The sequence below is a fragment of the Cyrtonyx montezumae genome, unplaced genomic scaffold, assembly GCF_038088225.1.
Source record: "Cyrtonyx montezumae isolate F1298 unplaced genomic scaffold, pur_monq_1.0 scaffold_3, whole genome shotgun sequence".
Lineage (NCBI taxonomy): Eukaryota > Metazoa > Chordata > Aves > Galliformes > Odontophoridae > Cyrtonyx > Cyrtonyx montezumae.
The window spans coordinates 31,358,103-31,381,294 of record NW_027072034.1 but is presented as its reverse complement, the minus strand read 5'-3'; the positions used below and the strand labels follow the sequence as shown (position 1 = coordinate 31,381,294).

Here is a 23,192-nt window from a genome sequence, read left to right as displayed (position 1 = left end):
GCTATCATATCAGTTCAAGGTCTCTTCATACCATTACTTTGATCTCTCTGCTAAAATGTTTTACTTCTACCATTTGCCACAGCTTATTTATCTTTTCTAAGTGCTGCATATGGACAATGAAACAGCAACAAGCCTGTTCTATCAGCACTTGGATGGGAGTTACTGCCGTTAGGAAGAGATGTGTATCCACCAAAGTGCATCTATGCCTGAATTACTACGGTGTCCCTTCAGACAAGGATTTTAACTTCCATGTGGCTGACACACCAGAAGGCTGTGCTGCCACTCAGCAAGACCTAGATAGGCTGGAGAGCTGGACACAAAGGAACCGGATGAGGTTTAAGAGCAAGGTAGAGCTTTGCACCTGGGGAGGAATAACTGCATGCACCAGTACAGGTTGGGGGATAACCTGCTGGAAAGGAGCTCTGAGGAGAGGGACCTGGGTGTCCTGGTGGATGACAGACTGGCCATGAGCCAGCAGTGTGCCCTGGTGGACAAGAAGGCCAATGGGATCTTGGGGTGCACTAAAAAGAGTGTGGTCAGCAGGCTGAGGCAGGCTGGAGTCTTCTCAGCAGTGTGTGGCGATAGGATGAGTGGAAATGGCCACAAACTGAAGCATAGGAAGTTCTGCACAAACGTGTGTGGGAACTTCTTCCCAGAGCAGTGACGGAGCAGTGGCACAGCTGCACAGAGAGGTGGTGGAGTCTCCTTCTCTGGAGACATTCAAGACCCGCCTGGACACCTACCTGTGCAACCTGGGCTAGGGAGCTGCTTTGGCAGGGGGTTGGACTAGATCTCTAGAGGTCCCTTCCAACCCCTACAATTCTGTAATTCTGTATTTTACTGCACACCATTGCTCTGGAACATAAGGAGGCAGTTAACATAAACAGTGTAATAAAATCCAAGGAATGAGAGCTTTACCACAGCTTCTATTAAGGGTTGTGAATACTCACAAATAACAACATCTATTTCAAACAACTTTAACCTCCTGTATGATAGAGAGTTCACCAGATCTCTACTCATGAATAGTATGAGGAGCACACTAACAGGTAAAAGGCAATGCCTTATCAATGGTTTGAGAGCAATGGTGGCTGAATGAGGAAGATGTATCTTACAGACAAAAATAAGAGGTACACTAAATTGAAAAGAAACAACGCACACTTCGCATCAACAGATGAATGTTGTTATGAATATATTCTTATTCAAACACTCGTTAAATCAACTGAAGGGAATCAATGTTCGAAAAAAATCATTAAGTCCTCTTTACTTCAGAAATCAATTTGCACGCAACAGCACAATAGTATCAGGAACAAAGTTCTCCCATTACCTGAGGGAAATCAGAAAATGGGATTTCTTACAGCACAGCAGGGAAGAACAAAAAAACAACAAAACTTTGAGCACAGAGATTACAGAAAGCATTCAGATTTTGCTTAGGAAACCTATATTCCTTCAGTCCCAGGCTTTGACCTTGTCTATAGTACAAGGTTATTTTGTACTTGTTACCAGCAAAGACCAGGTAGAAACAGTAAAGATAATTCAGCAACAAAAATGCCATTTTGGACAGGCAAGATGTCCAGACAGGACAATAGGGGCAAGATGACCAGACAGTTTTTTCCTGCTTTATCTTCACATAATTTTGAAAAACAGTGCAGCTGCACTGACAGAAAAAAAGTTTTCAATTGCATACGTGCTATATTTGTATAACGAAGCGCTGACAATTCAGATACAACAATCAACATGATTCAGGAATGTATTCTAATAACAGAACCCTCCACTTACAGAGGGGCTCTTATTGCTAATGATCCAATAAAAAGATAGGCTGCATTTTTATGATAACATCTCAGACATTACAGTTCTCCTCCCATTTTTTCCTTCTTCCTCATGAAGTTACAATGGCTGGAAACAGCACTGTTTCCTCATTTAAAGTAGAAAGAGGTAATTGGAAAGATAGAAGTGACCAACAAAAAGTACTTGACATTTTCAATGGAATTGCCATGGTTATTGGGGATATTAACACAACTGAGTGTGTAAGCACTCAAACTCCACAGAGGAAAGGAACTGCGAATGTGTTTTTCTCCCTGCTTTCTGATTTTCACACTACACTAACTGTGGTAATGACACCTGCATATTAAAATGCTCAGTCAACAGTGAGAATGGCTGTAGCATCTTCTCTCGTCTTTCCTACAATACAGGCAGTGCCTGAGGTGCTGAATTTGTCTGTAGAATCTTACAGACTCCTTTTCCAAACTTTACCTCTTTCTCCCTCAGTAAGTTTGCAGATGACACCAAGTTGGGAGGATGTGTCAAACTGCCAGAGGGTAGGGAGGCCCTTCAGAGGGATTTGGATAGGCTGAATAGCTGGGCTGAGCTCAATGGGATGAGGTTCAATAAGACCAAGTGCCGGGTCCTGCACTTTGGCCACAATAACCCCATGCAATGCTATAGGCTTGGGGCAGAATGGCTTGAAGAATGTAGAGAGGAAAAGGACCTGGGGGTGTTGGTTGATGCTCGGCTCAACATGAGCCGGCAGTGTGCCCAGGTGGCCAAGAAGGCCAACAGCATCCTGGCCTGTATTAGAAATAGTGTAGCCAGCAGGAGCAGGGAGGTGATCATCCCCCTGTACTCAGCTCTGGTACGGCCGCACCTCGAGTACTGTGTTCAGTTTTGGGCCCCTCACTACAAGAAGGACATTGAGGCCCTGGAGCGTGTTCAGAGAAGGGCAACAAAACTGGTGAGGGGTCTGGAGCACAAGTCTTATGAGGAGCGGCTGAGGGAGCTGGGATTGTTTAGTCTGGAGAAAAGGAGGCTCAGAGGAGACCTTATTGCACTCTACCACTTCCTGAATTGGGGTTGTGGTGAGGAGGGGGTCGGCCTCTTCTCTCAGATAACTAATGACAGGACGAGAGGGAATGGCCACAAGTTGCACCAGGGAAGATTCAGATTAGATTTGAGGAAACATTTTTTCTCTGAAAGAGTGGTCAGGCACTGGAATGGCCTGCCTAGGGAGGTGGTTGAGGCACCATCCCTAGTGCTGTTCAAGAAGCGTTTAGATGAGGTGCTAAGGGATTTGATTTAGTAGTTGGGTAGGGATGGTGATAGGAGGATGGTTGGACTAGATGATCTTGTAGGTCCTTTCCAATCTAATGTATCTATCAATCTATGAATCTATTCCTGCACGTCAAACTCCTCCACATGGTTCCTAAAACAAATTAAGAGTTCCTATATATATATATATATATATATTTACCACTACTGTTTAGATTTGACCTAACATATATCCCAACAGTAACCATAATCTGCAGCATTAAAGAACTGTTCTTTTAACTATTGTCCTGATGAGATGCAATGCCTCCTCCTCTTCTCTTGTTTTATTATTACCACAGATAATCCAACACCATCTAACAACAAAAAGTATCCATTCTGCATCATCTCTTAAACAAACTGCTTGAGAACTTCATATGACAACACTAAACAGAAGGCTGAATGCTTAAAAAAAATCTGTAATGAGTGTCAAGGAAGCAACTAAAGATAATTAGAGAATACAAGATAAATATCCAGGAGACATTTAGAAGAGAATTGCTCTATTCCAACATAGCTATGTGTTTCCTACCTATTTACTCAATAACTACAGTTATTCACTATTGATTGCCTTTTCAGTTGCAATTCAATCAAGTTTTCATTACCCCTGCATTTTACATTGAGGCTTTTCATGATTACTGAAACCAACTCATTTTGTGAATTAAAGATTAGACATAAAAGTGCAACTCAATATGCAACAGGAAATCACCCTAGGGTTGCAACTGTAATGTGCTTCTATAATTAACTGATTTCAACATCAGTTTTATATGTTATTCTCTCATTAGTAAAATATACTTCATTCCTCGTTTGTCTTTGTCTTCTGCTAGCTGCTAAAATTTTTCAGCACCTTGAGTTTTCACAGTCTGAGCTTCAGAAGATTCTGCAATGCACAGCATAACCTTTGTCCATCTAAAGGTACACTTACTATTTTGTTATCATTACACGGTTCACTGCTGTATGCTAAGTAAGGCATCTGATGCAATGCTTAATTGGAAGATGTAAGGTATGCTAAGGCAATTGGAAAACCACCATTGTTTCACATACAGTGAAGCCTATCTGCTACCACTGAGGCTTGTAAAGTTATACAGACACTATGAAAAAGAAGAGGTAAAAATAGTGAAAGAAAATTAAGTATTTCTCTGTGCTATTCTATGGTGAGCGTAAGCATTGCTCCAGGTCTGGAGAACTTCCTACCAGACCAATGTTGTAAGAAGAGATTAAATCTAGTTCACAAAACATCCTTAATACTCTAACGTACAAGTCTGTATTTACAACATGCTTAAGCAAACATACCAGATTCCTGTCATGCTGGTAGTGTCAGATTATAACTAGTGTTTAAATTAAGTCACAGAGCGGAGTGTACATGAATTTTGGACTTCTAGGCAGACCAATAATTCCAACCACAGATTTTTGATGTTACCAGCACACCAAACAGCAACTCCTGAACAAAGCTCATAATTTAAACTGCAATAATATGTGTTTAAATTCCTCCTTAGCCCCCTCTAACCTTATTCCACTTCAAACTCCCGTAACATTTTCAGGAAGATCTTATTGTTTGTTTAAAGAATGCTGCTCATTCTGGAGAATGCTACAGTTTACCTAGTAAACTGTAAGCTCTGTGGAGAAGGAAAACTGTTAGCTGCATAGTCACATCACATCTGTTTCAAGTCACTCAGCTGCATACAGTTTATGCAAAAAAAGCACTAGAAAGATTAGGAAAGATATGCAGAGGAGCGACAAAGGTAAGAATCTAGGATGGAACAAAAGCTGTTGCTTTAAGAGATTTTCAGAACTATGCCTTGCATCAAGTAAGGGCAATTGAGTGCTGAAATAAAGTTTTCCAGGAGGGAGTGTTAGGAAGCACTGGAAAAAAAAAGTTGAAGGAAACTGAAGTCTGAATCAAAAGATGCAACTTAGTTTCCATATAAAGAGGGCAAAGGAATTAAAATCTCCAGCGGAGAAGATGCAAAGTAGGTATTTCCACATCCACATGTAGCCTCATCTAAGCTGACCTACGCTCCCACACAAATTTAAGGAGGGACATCTGCTCCTGGAAACCCATAGCAAACATCCTTTCAAACTGCACACTCCAGTGCTTCACCATGAGACGACACGACCCAAAAGATGACATGACACGAGTACATGCTTCGTACTCATGAGCTCTGCATTTCTCCAGCAAACATTTCAACCCTTTACTTTCTATAAAAAATGTTTACATCTTGCTGAATGATTCTGCTGTGCTTGAACTCCTTGATAAGGAAGCTCTAAAGAGCTTGTTTGAAGTTGGCAGTTGTAAATAGGAGATTAAGTCAAGAGTTCTTTAACTCAGAGGCTCAAAGCAGTGAAGAGAACCTTAAAGCAGAGAAGAATGGACCAAAAAAGTCCTGCTCAGAATAGGTACTGAGAAACCTTAAAGACTCCTCTTTGAATTACTTCAAGAACTATTCTGATTCAACAGCCTAATTGGAAGTATAATGTGGAAGTTAGTTTTTATTCTATTATCTTTAGAAGCACAATCAGATATTTAATGTACCTAAGAATGTATGCAATTATGGAAAACTTAACACAATAAATAAGTTTGCTTGCTTCTCTTTAGTTATTTTTTGAGAAAATTCTAGAAATGCTTTATTGTAAAATCCCGTAAATCCAGTTGTTTTGGACTGTGACACGTGGTCTCTTCCTCCCAAAACAGCACAACACTCGTTTTCATAGCAGAAGTCAAATCTTTCTCCTAGCAAAGGATAATATTTCCACTGGTAAGTGTACCATCTGTACTGTGAAAAAAAAACAACCAAACAACTCAACGTTTCAGAATATACAGGAAGGTAGGGGAAATTTGGGCAGACTTTACTAATCCATACTCAAGAACAAGATGCATAAGACAGAGAATGTACTGACAACACGCATTTTCAACTGATGCATGTGCAAGCAGCAGTTTCACTTTACAAACCTGCAAATCCTGCACAAATCTTATGGGATAGCATTGTAAGTCATTCTGTGGCTTTAAGAGGCAAGCTGGTGATTTTCAAGATGACCTAGCTTGCCCCTCTAAAAAGAACGTTGCGATGTATAGTATATACTCATAGAAAATGCAATACCCTACAGCACAAGAATTTCTCATTAAAAAAACTGTAATATTCAACTGTGAAGCAGATTTCCAAACCCAAGAGTAGCATTTTGCTATAGTGAAATATAGAAAACAAACAGTACAACACCAAACTCCAATTTAATATTTTAAAATGTTCAATGATTTATAAGAGAACAAAGCAGATATGAACCTTAAGAATTATCTTCTGTTTGGTGCAAGAGTTTACTGAAAATTGCCACATCCTCTGTAGGATTTAGCATCCAAAACACCACCCCTTAATTCCTTACTTTTAAGCTCGATTTTGTCTACATGTTTTTTAAAAACATGTTCGGATTTTATTACTTGAAGTTTTAAAATTCTACAGAATGTATTATGTTTGATTGGTTTTTACCTCTGTACATTAAGGCTGCAAACACCAAGAAACAGTGAGATGATTTTCTTTAATGTGCCACATTTTATAATTGAATGGTCTTCTGGAGAACAGTAGAATAGCAATTAAATTAGACAAGACTCACATGCATTCATGTAAAAAGTCACTGCTGGGTTAGTTACGACTTTCTGTTTGTAATTATGAAACACAAGGGAAACTGGCCCGTACCACTTCAAAAACATATTTTAAATTGCATTTTAATCTTCACGTTACTGTACTTGTCTGAAAAAAGTGTATTACATAACCAAGGATTCATATTTTTCATTAAGCACTATATTTATACCTAACTATTTTTAAGATCTTTCTAAAGCAATTCAGAATACATTGCTTTATGTGAATACATATTAAAGAACTTCCCCATTTTTACCCACATATTCTGACTTCAATTATGCTCACTAGATGTCCCACATTTATCTGTAATTGCTGTATCCAGAAAAGCATTCCAGCACAAGACCAGCTTAAAGCAATCTGTTATCTGGCTCCTAAATTCGTAAGGTCACCTTAGTTTAATCAGTCTGAAAACTATTTATTATACTAGGAGACATAATAAGTTTATCAAGGACTAAAACACATTTTCTTGAACACTGCTAATCTGAAATAACAAAAGATGGAAGCAATAAGACTTCCACATTAAGGAAAGTACAGATTTTACAGCCACAGTTTGAACACTACTGAAGACATTCTCTTATGCCCTCCTGCCCCTAAATACACACACTGCAGTTTCCATTAATTTGAAAATCCACTGAATCTGATAGAAATTTAATACCTGCTTCATGTATGCATAGCACATGGTCTCTGCAACTCGCTTTCCTTCGTCATAGCAGGCTCTTGGACCTATTGGATTCACGTGGCCCCAGTAATCCTCATTTTGAGGGTGAACTTCAGGATCTATGGGGGAGAAGAAACACTTCAAATAATCTTCTGTCAAACAGATGATTATATATAGTTAATATTCTGGTAAATCACTGATGTTAAGACAGTTAATCAGCATATCTCTGAGCTATGTGGTTAGAACACACCAAATTTCAACATTATTCATCAAAAATATATTCACTAGAACCATGAAAGCAACAGTTATAGAAGATACAGGTCTCTAGTAAGATAACCAAGCACAGGTAAACAACAGCCCTCAAGAGCTTTGCAATAAGAGACTGAGAACAGAGGGTTTAAATTCAACTTTTTGAGGCAAAGACTAACTGTCTCAAGTGCATAGATAAGATTCTGATCTAACACAATTCCAAGAAAATATCACTGGTTACTCACACAGCACTTTTTTTACTGTATTTGGAAACAAATTAACTTCAAGTTTTATAAAGCAAAAGGAAACAATGAACAAGATGCATAAGCACTGCCTTTCAAAAAACAAAAGAAGAGAGGCATCACAATATACTCATTTTTCTCCTAATTCATCCCAAGCACTTTTTTATTAGTCACCTCCAGCCACATTCAAGCTAGACAATCCTCTTGTTAGACCTAATGCAATAGTCCTCAATTAGCAAAAAAATAACAAACAAAAAATGAGGCATGTGTGTGCCTGCCCAAAGGCTCCATACGAAACAACACAACCATATATTACATTTCCTCATGTTGCTATCTACCTGTTCTGTCCTATCCTTTTTAAATGGGTTTGAAGTATGCATGTATTACTATGGAACTCTCAAGTGTTACAGGCTCATTTGTTGAAAAACTTTGATAAAAGCAGTTTTTACGTGAATACAAAATCTTGTAGGAGTTTTACAGAAGTACCAGAAAGTGCTACAACCTGGCTGGTCTGCACAGTTTGTATCCTTTCTGACAGATGCAGCACTATGAAGCAACTGTGAACTCCCTACATAACACTGCCTTGAAAACTCCTGTGGAAACAGCCAACAAAAACGTTCTTTATATTTTGTCCTTTATTTTTCAGCAAAATAACTTCCCCTGGTTTAGAGCATGATCTAAGTGGATCCACTCCTGCTATGTTGGATTTACTGACACACTTTTGCTTCTTCATCCCATATTGCAAAATAAGAACTTGTTCAATTAGTCTTTAGGGCTGTTATTTCTTCTCTGGGGGGTCTGATCATTGACAATCAAAGGCAAGGGAAGGAGTGGAAATTCTGCATGTACTTGACTGTCATTTACTTGATTTCCCCTGACATTTCAGGGGATTCTCTTGCTTAAGTGTTTGCTTGAATCTTTTTGACTGAAATTGTGACCTACTGGAGGGTACCTGCTTTAGCAGAGAGCTGGACTCAATGATCTCTTGAGGTCCCTTGCAACCCCTGCAATTCTGTGATTCTATGAAAAGTGACCACCCTGAGGTATGCTCTTCATCCTTCACTTATTTTCCCTTGCAACTCTGCAATGCATTTTGTCACAGAGATTAGCAATTTTTCTTTGCTTGTTTGCTTTTTCAAAGTTCTAGATTCAAATAGCTTATAACGTTCACCAGGTACTTGTGCTTTTCTATCTCCGTTATCCTTGTAGCACTGCTATTATCCATATTAAGCAAGAGTTCACAAAAGCAGAAAGTTTCTGTTAGGCATATGGTCTGTTATACAGGGTGCAAGAAATCAAGGATATTTTACTGCATACAACTAGCAGTTCTATTTGTCATTCTCTCACTAGTTTACGTCTTAAACACAGTAAGAGGAAAGATGAGAGATATGGCACCACTGCATACACAATCACTTTTTTCATGGCTTGGCTTTGTGCTGTACTGAATACATGAAGGCTACTGCTGAATTTTAAGAAGATGATTCATAAGTACACTAGGAAGAGAAATACTACCGAAATGATCTATCCTCATGAGTCTGAATCTTAATAGGTGTTCAACATTCTAATTACCCCACAAGCCCCTTTGAAAAAGATTCGTAAAAATGAGACATAGGAAAGTTAACAAACAGCAGTCTGAACCTTCTTCCACCCTTCTGAGAAAACACTTAAAGCAATTACTGATTCATTTTAAATTGATTTTAAATGCATCTGAAGAAGTCAACAAATATCTATTGTTCATCTAAAGGCATATAAATACCCTCCAGCATTTACATCCCAAGAGCTCTAAACACTTATCCTTACCTCCATATACTTCTGATGTAGAGGCCAGCAGCAGCCGTGCTCCAACTCGTTTGGCTAACCCTAAATTTTGGGAAACAGTGAAAGAACATACTTGAGCAAGCACAAGAATCTTTCAGCAACATTAACTGCTTCAGCGTGACCCTGATTTGTACTATGTTTAAAGCAAATCAATTTCTCTTTACTAGATCAATCTAGCTGTAAGTCACATCTGTAGCTCCTAATCCCAAGCTAGAAGACTTGAGAAACAGAAGAACATCTATATGTGTGGTATATTCAGTTATGGGACTTAAAGTAAACTAAGACCCAAGAACTTAATATATTACACCCAAGTAAAAGTTGAAGACAGCATAAATAATTACAGATACTCAGTGAGAATCTTAAAACAACACACTGTATCATAAACTAACAAAACAGAAAGCTTGGTTACATAAACACACTTATACAGAATAACATGTTATAGGACAAAAACATTTTCTTCCTCTTATTTGTAGTTACTGCCCTGTTAAACAGTCTGAATGATTGTATCCAACTCCTAAGATTACTCTGCTCTCCATTCCAATGACTTCATGGGCTACAAGTTAACATGGCCACTCAAAGAAATCACTCATCTATGCTGTACAAATGTCTGATATCACATTGCATTTAAGTCACATAATTCTCTCAACTGAGTTCACTAGCATACCAAATGAGAGACAGAGCAGAGTCCAGAAGGTTATTTTTCCTCACTCTCAGTAAGGATCACTGACAGCCAGTACAAGTGGTAGCATATGCCAAATGGATTAAAGATGAGAAGAAAAAGTAGTAAAGGCTTAAGGCCTTCTTTTATACAGGCTCATTCCCAGCCCCAAAACCAACAAAAAAAGCTGAAAATTTTGCCCTGTAATTATCTTGTATGAAGCTAGACAGTAAATGTCCTTTCAGCACTTTTGCCAGCCAAGGCACACACAAGACAGATCAGTGCCCTTGATATCCAGGGTTTAAATCGCTAGTGTGGTTTCCTATTGTTCAGTGCTTGCTGCAGTAGAAAGAACCAGTCACTCATGGACCATGTGTAAATGTTCACTGTCATCAAGGTGGAAAGTGTAGTCACTGGCACAATTTTACTAAAAGAATCCCAGGCTCTTAGCTGATCCTGTGATTTCTGTAATTACTGCATACATATTACTCCATAGCTGAGCTACAGGCATGGAAATTCTGTAGCTTTGCTAGCCCAGCTGAGCTTCCATGTTGCCAGAGCTTACCTACAGATATATTTAAGGAAAACCTACAACAATTTTTTAAGAGAGAAAAAAAAAATAATTTTCTATAAGAAGCAACTTTAGTGCTCCTGACTCACATGCTCTGTCCTCTTCCCAATGTACTCTGACCAGATCATATTACAGTGTAACATTGTTAAGTAAGAAGAAAAGATTTCTACTTACCCAGCATATTTAATGTCCCAATTGTGTTGGTCTTCAATGTTTTTATAGGATTATACATGTAATTTGGAGGTGAAGCAGGAGATGCTAGATGATAGATCTGGTCCACTACAGAAAGCCAGGGAAGGGAGGAAAGGAAATGTTAATATTTTTCTATGTGATATATTATAAGAGAAAGTGTAAGAGTTGAAAAAAAAAAAAGTACTCTTTCTGCATTTCCTAATACTGGAGTTCAAATGCTACATATTATGCATTTGCAAACCTGCTGTCCACCACCACAAGATGCAATTTTCAGTAAAACAAAAGTACATCAACATCATACATCAGCAATGTTGATTTGGAAATCTGTCTGCATGTTGAGATTTCTTAAAATAACACCATTCTCAATAGATAGTCCACACCTTCACGTTATGAAATATATTTTACCACCACATTATATATTATTTACAATTAATGAAGGGATATTGATGTATAATAGTAAGATAGCTTTTATATTTGCAAGAAATTGTCCAGGTAATTAATGCTAGTCCCAGTCTTAACCAATTTACATTGCTGTATTTCTGTCACTGAAGTGTGCAGAAACCCAAAGATTCAAACTACTGACAAGAAATATACATTCCACACAACAGCAAAAATAGAGCCTAGTGTAACTAAGCTAAACTGTTATACCACGTGTAATGACCAAATATTAGTTCAAATCCAGTAGTCATGCTTATTCATTTATTTTCAGATCATCCATATGAAATAAGAATGCAATGTTTGATATTACCAGAGGATGTGGAAATGGCAGGTCTGAAAGTTAGTTATGGTAAAAACAGTATAATAAAAGCTGGATTATTTCTCAGAAGCAAGATCCAATACTCAACAACCCCAACCAGCAAGTCCTTCCTAAAATAACTGCAAATATAGAAGTGTCTTTCTCTCTTCCATTAACATGAATCAGTGTCTACAGCCCTTAATAACTAGAATAGAAATGACCAGTTGTCTACAAAATGTCAAAGCAGCCTAGAAAGTTGAAGGAATAAAATTCTGGCAAGTATAGTCACAATGGTGAGGGCTTATTCTCACATTAAAAAGTGGAGAGAAATACAATTTCCTATAGCAGACTTCTCTGCTATTTACGCTCTTCTCAGCAGAATGTTATTTTCATTCACTAACCACTCCAGTGCGGTATCAAGAGAGCTTTTCACAGCATACAACCTACAATAGCAAAAAGAACTGTATCCAAAATGGTCTAATGCAGCAAGTGCAGGGGGCTAAATCTTCATTCAAATCCACAATGGTAACGCCTCTGACATTGAGGATGCTGCCCATTCCTGAACACAAACAAAATAAATAAATGCCTGAAGTCATCCCTCTGTACGTTATCATCCCTCTCCCTGCAGCACAGTACAATCAGGATACCAAAGAAAAGGCATAGATTGAAAGCTTATGAAAGGAGCAGTTGGAGAAGCTGTTTACTGGTGCCCTCAGCATGCACATTGCTGCCCACAAGGTCTCTCAGAAAGGAAACCAAGTGACGAGTCACCAGCTGCCACCAGACTTCAACTGTCATCCTAATTTTACACCATTTCTCTCCACTTAGTCTTTCACAACCTACTTTACAACCTAAGCCTACTTTTCAACAGGCTTTAGTGAAACATTTGCAAAGTGAAAACATTACTTCAAAAGCATTGAGGAGTAAATTACTGTCTAGATGTATGCTGTCAAAGGAGAAGTGAACACTTTCTTGTCTCTCTACCTCTATCTATAATCTTTTTGCAGATTTTTTTTTAATACAGGGTGAATTTTCCATGTGCTGCCATTCTTAAAGGAACAGGTCCCATAAAGGCTTGAGGCTATTCAGATGCACAGTTCCAAAACCTACCTTGCATGCATCCCTGGGAGCATCAGCAAACTAGATGTTTGTCCACAATAACAGCTGATAACCAGATCTCAGTCATGAAGACAGACACTAATAGCTTTAAAATGCTCTGTTCATGGTATGACTATCATCTCATAACCCCAGTTTGAAATTGGCTGCCCTGCTCCATTTATGTGTGACAATATTTCACAGCAGAAACACAGACCATAGTGGATTAGATAACCTGTCAAAAATACATTTCACAAGTTTATAAAACATTTTCTGCCTACATAGTCAACACTAGCGGAAACCCGGCTATACACCACGATAGCACTCATTTTTAAGTCACTACTAAGTACATTATTTTTCCCTTCATACATTTAATCCAAAATTTCATTTGGTAGTTTTAAAAGCAATTCCACTGCCGTGAAGTGAGACAGGTCACAGTAATGCCAGCTCAAACATTCATTCCCTTTTGTTCTCCAAATAGCATCTATTAAACTTCGCACTGAAGTTTAAGGGAACATAAGCCACAGGGCTCTCGAGTAAACATTTTCTGGAGGTTGTAATGTTAAAGAATGTAAAGAATGAAAGGTAGGATGTCAAACAAAGGTGAATTTCTATACTTTTATTTTTCTTTTTCCAGACAACACAGAAAATAAGAGATTCTTTTCTTTATACCTCACCCTTTATAAAAGAAAATTATCTTGATGGACTAGAAAAACCCACATTTATTAGTGGTGTAAACCTTGACATAAAAAAAAAAAAAAATCCCAGGTAAATAAAGAACATAAAATTCAAGTACAATAAAAAGAAGTTCACAAAATTGTTTTTTCAAGTTTTCTGACTATTTTCTGCCCTTCAAGTACTTTCATTCTATTATGAAGTTCAGTATCTTTGCTTTTCTCCTTGAAAATGCCCAAATGAAAGCCAAGTGTCCCTGTGCAGTTTCTGCTGATATCTTCCCTAAATGCTACAGCAACAGAAATTCTACTGCATAAAGTCACTCAGCACTGCCGTTAACAGCTGCAGGGCTAAGAAATAAAACTTGTATTTTGCCAATTTATCACAGTCTCTGGACAATTCAGATCACGATAATGACTCACATAAGGTAGATTGTATGTATGCCTCACTATGAAGCCAAAAAAATTCATCAAGAAATTCAGTGAAAGCTACACAACCCTGAGACTACACTCACTTTCCATATCAAAAGCACAAACACCGTTATTCCTAGATCAGAAATGATGCCTCCTTCCAAAATAAAGTCCCAATTACTCTCTCGAATTTAAGTGTTAAATATCCTTAAATTATCTTGTTCAGAGTATAAATTGGAATTCTTTAGATACAAACCTTTTTTCAAGACCTCCCCATCACAATTTCAATTTTCAAATGGAAAGGACTAACAGGGACTAAAATAAGAGTTATGGATCCATGACAGAAGGATAAAGCAAGTTCTTAATTTGTTATAAATTACTCTCTTTGTTATAAATGTCCTCCCCTCTCCATCTTTTTTTACCCCCTCTTTTCGTTCCTGGACACCAAACTCTTCATTGTTTTTTCAGACTTTAACAAAACTTTAGCATATTACCATACTACATATTTTATTGTGTTCTTAATATTTAGTCAATTTTGTTACTTAGTCAAATCACTTCACATTTATGTTGTTGGTAAGAAAAGAAATTCAATAACTTGCTGTCATCAGACAATAGAGAATTTGTGTCTTAATTCCACAGAACATGGGACGCATAGTAAAAGGATCTCAGAGTTCCCATTTTTTCTGTACCTAGTAACTGGAAATAAGTGATAATTCTCTGAAAAGCTCTCAAGTGTCAGTTAGAAAAAAGTAATGGAGGAGAGATTAGGAAAGCTGACAAACCAATGTAGCTGTGGTATAAGCTACTACCACCTGGAGCCAATTAATAAGATCTTAGTCCTATTATCCTGTCAGTGACAACACAAGTTTGAAGTAAAATAACACACAGTAACTGAACCAATGCATTTTCAGAACAGAGGAGGAACACATTTGCAAAACTGTTTCAGCAGTGTTGTCAGGAATTCATCACAAGCAATAGTACAGGAGATGAAATTGCTAAAGATTTTTTCCGTGAAATGTGGCCCATAAGAGTGCAGCTTGAGTAATAATTAAAAATAAAAAATACAGCCTCAGATTCACTGTTTGGTTAAAGTTAAACTACACTGCTACAGAAGTCTAAGGAATAGAGCAAAGTCACCAGGACTCCAGCATTATTAGAGTAACTTCTTCACTACTTCTTCATTATACGCTGATGTATTCCTAATGTCTATATATGCATATTTTTAAAATACAGCTGTCTTACAAACTGCCATAATAGTCAAATGCTTAATGATAGTTTAGACATTCAGTTGCTCCTACATCTTTGAAGTGAAACATTTTTTGCTCTGTTGTTGTTGGAACTCAGTGATGACACGTTCCTAATCTATAGACAGTGCAATGGTCACGCCTAAACCAGGCACACAGTTTTCCATAGAAAAAAGGAACAGTAAAGTAACTCAGAAAATCGAGTTGACTTGCTCTATGATAGAGCTTACGTTTCGATGCAGGAGGTATCCAATCCTCAGTACCAACACCCGTGATTTAAGCTTCCCAGTCCATGACAAATCGAGATCCAGTTTACATGTATGCACACATGGATATGAAACAACAGATGGGACAGACTGATCTTTTGTTAACCTGTCACATGAAGGAAATTTTAAACACTTCCTTCTCCCACTCATTCAGAAATGATGAACATTCTAATAAAAAGGAACTGATTTGAAAGACAAGAGTTATTAAGCTCTCACCCCATACTACTCATAGAAATAAGAACAACAAACAAAGTATACAGGTAATAAATCAATTCAGAAGTCAGTACATAAACTTCATAACATGCTTATCAACATAAAGCACAGCAAAGTGCAGGTAAGGCAGAGGCTACTCACCTTCAATGTACAGGGGCTCAACGACGTCATGATTTATCAGTTCGAAGTTCTCATGACCAATCCAGTGCTCCACATTTCTTTTCCTGCCCGTAAAGAAGTTGTCCACAACTGTAACCTCATGGCCATCCATCATTAGTTTGTCAGTAAGATGAGAACCCACAAACCCTGCTCCTCCAGTTATCTGCGTTAGGACAGTTGGTATAAATTTCTTTTTCTTTTTACAGAAACACCAGACAAAGTCTACAAGCATGAAAACAGAAAAACAGTAGCTTTCAGACCCTTGCTTACCCCAGGGGAAACAACTCCATTTCCATGTACAAATTTTTCACCCTACATTTAAGGGTATGTAAAATTTTGAGACATATGCTTCATCACTTTCAACCTAAAAGTTCCACTAACTATTCAAGTCAACAAAAATTCTTTAAGATTAGATTATTTTCCTTTCTTTTTTTCCTACAAATTGGATTGTGCCCTTTTATGACATAGCAAGACTTAAAAAAGACCCAAAAAGAGGAATTCCCTGCAATCTCCATTCCTGAGAAAAAAAAAAGATGACAAAAGCACGTTATTTTTGTGTAATACCAGAAATAACAAATCCAGCTTCTGTCTGGATTAAATGGAAAACACGTTTCGTGTCCTAAGTACTAGGAATGATTTCACATCACAGACATGAAAGGCTTCTCATCTGAAATAGCTGTTAAAATCATCCTATCATTCTGTTTTCAGCCTCTCACTTCATTAGCTCTAACAAGCAGAAGGAAAACATTTAAAATCTGCTCTTCTTCCACGGTGGAGGGAAAAGGAATCAAGGAAGCAATCTGATTTTCCCCTCTATGTACTTAATTTTATAAGAGTAAACGACACTGAAAAAAATATCACTAATACAGTGTTCAAGCAGTCAACATAACAAGTGGTTGTACTGCCAGTTGTGTGACACATCCAAGCGGACAAATATGGAAGGAATCTTCCCCTGCCTTTTCAAGAACACAGATGACAAACACTCTGAAAGAATGAAGGTAAAAGGCCAGTGTGGCATCAAGCTGCACTACATGACTGCATGATCAAATTCATATTTTGGAAAAGATATTCAGCCTCTGATCTTCCATTCTTCAACTAACCAAACATAAGGACACGGTGCAGCTGTCAAACAGCAATCTAACACATGGGGGCAGTGCCAAGATGACCAAGCACTGTGTGTAGAATGATGAAGATGTACAAAGTTCTTTCACTTTGCATTAATCAAAGCCTAAACATTTATCCTGCTCCCTCCCTCATGAAAAAAAAAAAAAAAAACAACTAACAGATGAGCACAATTTTTCTGATTTTAAAATCAGGAAAGAAACAAAGCTAACAAACTAAAAAGGAAAAAAAAAAAAAAGATTGGCTTCATTCTCCAAAATACAGCTTTCTAGTTGTTGTTTTCCCATGTTTTTCGTAATAAAAATTCAAAGCTATCTGTGCCAAAGGCATTGTAAGTACCAAGTTGATAAAGAAACCATTTAGCTGGTCTACTTGGTATTCTTTTGAATCTGTCAGTGCTTCCCTGCACACAATTTGGCTACATGACTCAGTTCCTTGACAAACGTGACAAAGAAAGAGGATTTAGGAGTAGCCCTTTTTAAAAGAAAGCAATGATCTTGGGGCTTCCACTATCCCTTAACAGATAGGAGGAAAGAACTGGTTTCTAGCAGAATGCTAAGAGTAAGGAAAGAAGAGCAATAACTGAGGGAGAACAGCTTTTTGCCAGGTAACTCCACCTACCAAAGGAAAACAAATGCATACAAAATCTAGTGCTATAAGTTTATATTGAGTTGGAATTCCATAACTGGCACTCTTGTTGCATGTTCCAAGGTGTTAGCTTTTTTGTGCTGATCAGGAACAAAATTTCCCGTAGAAGATAAGAATCTATCAGAAATCAAAAGAAGCATGATTAGCATGTCAAGGGAGGTGATCATGCCCTTCTACTGCATGATGGTAAAAGCTCACGTGGAGTCCTCAGAACAGGAGATATGGACCTGTTGAAGCACATCCAGACAAGGGCCACAAAAAAAACGTTTCAAGGGATGTAACACCTCTCCTATAAGGAGGCTAAGAGAGCTGGAGCTGTTCAGCCTGGAGAAGAGAAGGCTCTGGGAACACCTTACAGCAGCTTTTCAGTATTTAAAGGGAAGATATAGGAAAGAAGGGGACAGACTTTAGCAGAGTCTGTTGCAACAGGACAAGGGAAAATTGTCTCAAACTTAAAAAGAGGAGATTTAAGTTGGATATAAGGAAAAAGTATTTCACAGTGAGGGTGGTGAGGTGACGGAACAGGTAGCCTGGAAAGGTGGAGGATGCCCTATCCTAGGAGACATTCAAGGCCAGGCTGGACCAGGTTCTGAGCAACCTGATCTAGCTGTGGATGCCCTTGTTCATTGCAAGGGAGTTGGAAGGTGCCCTTAAAGATTGTCCAGTCCAACTCTAATCCTTAGAGCTGGATTAAATTCCTTCAATCAAGGACCATGAAAATTCCCTGCCACTACTACTTCCAGGTTTCCAGAGAAGACAAACTCAATGACTGCAATCTATGTTCAGTGCAGTAAAACATCTGAAGCTATCTTCCTTCCCATCTCCTAACCAAAGCAAGCACTGCTTACAGCATCCTTTCACATTATACACAAGCAAAAGGGAAAAAAGGAATGAAAAAAAGCACAAGCCAATTTTCTTAGGAAAGAAATTCCAAGTACTTGAACTCTACTTTTATTATAGACCTGTATTCATTTTATTAACATATAATTTACATAGGTATTAGATAATGAACTTCCTGGAAAAGGAGCTGAATTTCCCCTGGAAAAGTAAAAAATTGTATAAATTACTTATTGTTACTTGAGGCTATATTAAAAAAGAAATTTTTTTCACTGGAACTCTGTATAACCTTCCTGTAATCACTTAGAAAAGCAAGGTTAATACACTTCATTTCTAAATATGACTTCCTGCAAATCACAATTATATATTAATCTCCAAAATCATATACTGTACATGAATCATTTCCATATCAGAACTGAAGCAGCATTAGCACCTGAGGCTTAAAAAGACTTTCTTTACTAAGACCTCATTAAAAAGTATGTACTTCATTATTTAATAGTGCCAATATGCCTTGTAACTTCAGCATCTACTGAAAAGTACAAATATTACTAAATTTCCTGTAATAGAGGCACTTAAATACTTGTCTATTTACTCGACAGATCCATTTCTGTTGTCTGCAGTCAAATTCAAAACATCTCACATCCCACTTGGAAATTCCATCATATTACTTTGTGCTTCTACTGGTCTAAAATAGTGGATTTAGAATGAAAAAACAAACAAACAAAAAACCCCAATACATAACAGATTGAGATTGCATCAGCCCTTTCATCAATAATATTACATAATTCCCTCTCTTGTATAAGATGCCTGTGGCCTGGTCACGTCAGATAACTGAACATGCTAGACAAAACACCACAGAATGAAGTTTAATGGACAGTAGCTCTTCTGAATCAAAGAGACAGAATATCTCATTTTTGCTGAGATACCAACCCTACCAGAAATTATGTGCCAATAGATACAGTATAAGCAAAGGACTGCTAGAATTGTTTTCTGATCATGCCAGTATTGCGAATATTTCCAGGTCACAGCTGAAGACTGTCATTAAAGAAAAATCAGAATTTAGAATGGTATAGGGAAATCAGCAAAATATGCAGTAAGTCATCTACCAAGCTTCAATTGGCTTGCCCATTCTTGTTGTTTACTCCTGACAAAATTCAAAGTCTAACACAAGATCTCTACATGCTGACTTTTAACTGCTCAGAAGAACATTTTTACTACATGATAACAGCAACGTTCTAAATAAAACTGCCCACCTGAGCAGAAGGCTTGCAGTTCACTTTGAAGTAGTTTCCAAATGCAATAGAGAAGAAATGATTATATCTCGTGACTGTGACTATGACTCACTCACATTTCTGACCAGCTTTCCCTATAGTAATTTAATACCTACAAAATGCAGACACCAAAAACTCATCCATCTCCAGATCAGCAGAAACGCTCTCATCACAACACCTCCCATCTCCACCCAGTGCCTTCAAGTGGTAGAGTTTAAAGCTGTGTATAAAGACCTCCATAACCTTTTATCAGCATGCAATGATACTTCTCCTGTGAACACCTCCAAACCAGAGCCCAAGTCTAATAACCATATGCTCTGTTTGAGCACATCAGAGTGGGGAAGCATTAGCCCCAATTCTGTGCAGCACATACGATAGATAACAAAGTTAACTTATTTTACCCCTGTTCATAGCTTTAATCGATCATGTAAGACTGATTACATTCCACTGTATTCTTATTTCCCAAGCACAACCCCTGAGTAAATACAAACTTACCAGGATTCTTTTACGGTCCTTTTCTGATAAAAATTTCACTGGGGGGTATTTCTGGGTAAAACTACAGAACATTTCAAAACAAAGAAGAAAAAATACGTAAGTTAGAGCTTTGCTTTTTCTTTCACACAGTTGCCTCTGAAACAGGACACACTATACTAACAACCCCCAGTTTTTCAAGCTCTAAGGATGTTTACTGCTTTCTTCAAAAGGATCTAGACCAACATGTGAAATTACCTATACTTTGTCAAAACACAGAAAACTAAAATCTGACCTGCAAGAAGCACGCAAAGCTTTTGTTTAACTGATTTTCTAGTATGAGTCACTTTGCTTCTAACTGTTGAAAGCAGAACTGAAGCCAGGCCTGACATCACAAGAGAACAGAACAGCAAAATGTGAGCAACAGATTTTAGTTTATGTTTATGTTTTAAAAAGCAAGCACCTTGTTAAAAAAAAATCTGTGGAAAAAAAGAAGAAAATTCTGTTAACACATTGACCTCAAACAACTACTTCTACAATTTCAACATAATCAGCATTATGCTTTCAATCAGAACACTGAAGAAACTCTCTTTACAATCCTTCAACTTAAAAAAACAATAACAAAAAACAAACAAAAATAAAACCCAACACCTCAAAATCTTATTCAGTCTGAAAGCTAATCTTAAATTTCTTCTCAAAAACTGGCTGGATTGTCATTATTTTGATGGTCTGCAAACCAATTTCACTTTAATCTTTTTGTGCTTTCTTTTTTCAAGGGAATTCAATCTAAACTAAAATATCCTAAAAATAAAATTGTAAGATTTGTATTTTTTAGGGCTCTCAATTTCAAAATTGATGCTCAGAACCTCAAACGCTTGTATGATTGTAGAATTAAGGAACTTTTTTCTTCCTTACACACTGGCTGGCACTCTGCATATGACAAACTTCTTCTTTCATATCTTCATTTGAAGATGTGAATTATTATTTTATTTTTAAGGTAAGTTGCATTTTAGTCCTGGAAATATTTCAATAGTTAAAAGTCATTCTTCATTAAATACAAGACTGACCAGAAATGAAACTATGGTTACTCTTCTCCTGCAGGCAGTCCACATGCTAGAGATGCAATTGGATTATAGCAAGGAAACAGCATTTGTGTCAAGAATTCACAGTGAGATTACATTTTCTTTCCCACATAAAATGACTGACAGAACTGACTCTACAGCTCTGATCATGAAGCATCTCATCTACTTATATCCTGCAGTACTGGCCCAACAGGAATTTTTCAGAGACAAAGCATACATTTCTGTATGTATTAAAATTTTTTTACCCCAGTTTGCAGTTTCAGAGATAGGGGAAATACAGCAGCAGAATCTTCAAACATCACCTGTACAGGAAGACTGAAATAAGAAGCTACCAACACCTGCCTTGTATTGCTACAGGAGTTTGTAAGAGTAACCTTAATTCACTGATTTGAGATAAAGCCATGAGAAATAGCAGTGCACAAGCACAATGCAGACACGTAAAATGGTGTCTCACATTCTTGTGAGAGAAGAGCAAATCTACTGATAAAAAGAGATAAAGATACATTGAAATTTTGTGAAGTTAGTTTTTAAAAAGCATTAATTAACTTGATATCAAAATCAGTCTCCTTCATTTTAAGGTCAGGTTACATTAACCTGGCATGAAGTGACACTGCTGCCAAAGGGATTTCCCAACCCTTCTAGCACCTTTTACTAGGCCAGCAATGGCTCAGGGGCAGCCTGCAGGACTCCAGAGCTAACTGAGCAGAACACTCATCTTTTGGCAAAAACTCAGGCTTATCTAGACCTAATGCTTTGATGAATACACTAGCCTAGTAATGCTTTCTGCTGCGCAAATTATTAATAGAAACATTCCAGCTTTAGCTTGTTAAACAGCCCTCTGTCATGACACTAGCTAGCATAAAGGAAGTCTTGACTTTCCTTCTTCCCAAAAGCAAGAAGGTGGCTTGCTTACAGGTTTTAGTCAGCTAATAAGGTAAAACAAAGAAGCAAGACAAACAACCAAATAACCAGTGACATTACAGAGTAAATTTCACAAGCAGGATCAGCCCTCAGGCTGATGAGTGAGTAGTTACATACTGTCACTTTATACAATTGCAACATTTAAAAATAATTAGCAGTAACATCTTATAGGCAGTTGAGCCAGCAGAAGTAAGCAGCTGCACTGTTTAAAGAAAAAAACCTAGAACAGTAAGAGCCTCAGTTTTGATCTGAACCCCAGCAGCCCAGAAGGCAATGTTTTATGAAAATGGAATTACATTTTCAGTTCTTAAAGACGTAAAATATATTTTGATTCTTTCTGCTCATTGCTAGACATTTGTAGCAGGAGACATTAATGCACTGTTCGTGCTACTTAAAATGGAATGAGCTTCCTGAAGGCTCCTGAGAGGTTCCAACTTATCGGTTACAGCTAACAACTCACTGCTCATTTGGAAAAAGATCAGATACTCCTATACCACAATGGCAGAAGGAAATATCTGAAACTGAAGATATACTGGCTACCAGTTAAGGTTAAACAAGTCAATTAAACTGACAGAGTACATGAAAAATTTAACCTGAATTCATTTCTTCATAATTTCACTATTATGACTGGCACACTAGCATCACATGCAACTACAGATGACTCAGTATAATCTGCTTCAGCTGGCCAGTAAATTGCCTACTTTTACCTGTGAACTCTATGCTTACAATGAGATGAGTAATGAGTTCCTTTGGCTTTTGTTGTTTTCTGTTTGTTTGCTAGTTATCCTGCAGATGTAGCAGGGAGGAGGGTCAACTACTCCTATCAAGACAAACCTCCAAACACTGTGGGTGTCAAGCTCACCTCTGACTAAGAGCAATGTCATTCTGCCTCTTCACCACAGGAATGGCACATGACCATCAGTATGCCATATGAAACTGTCCAGGTTTAC

General features: G+C 37.7%; 1 protein-coding gene across 1 annotated transcript in view; it reads right to left on the bottom strand.

Moving 5' to 3' along the window:
• UXS1 (UDP-glucuronate decarboxylase 1) overlaps positions 1–23,192 on the bottom strand; it is a 57,920-nt gene that overhangs the window by 16,011 nt on the left and 18,717 nt on the right. The window contains exons 5-9 of the mRNA XM_065741109.1: positions 20,264–20,324; positions 15,873–16,053; positions 11,075–11,179; positions 9,654–9,713; positions 7,360–7,481 (exon numbers count right to left, since the gene is read on the bottom strand). Of these exons, the coding sequence (XP_065597181.1) occupies positions 7,360–7,481; positions 9,654–9,713; positions 11,075–11,179; positions 15,873–16,053; positions 20,264–20,324 (529 nt within the window). The remainder of the gene's footprint in view (positions 1–7,359; positions 7,482–9,653; positions 9,714–11,074; positions 11,180–15,872; positions 16,054–20,263; positions 20,325–23,192) is intronic.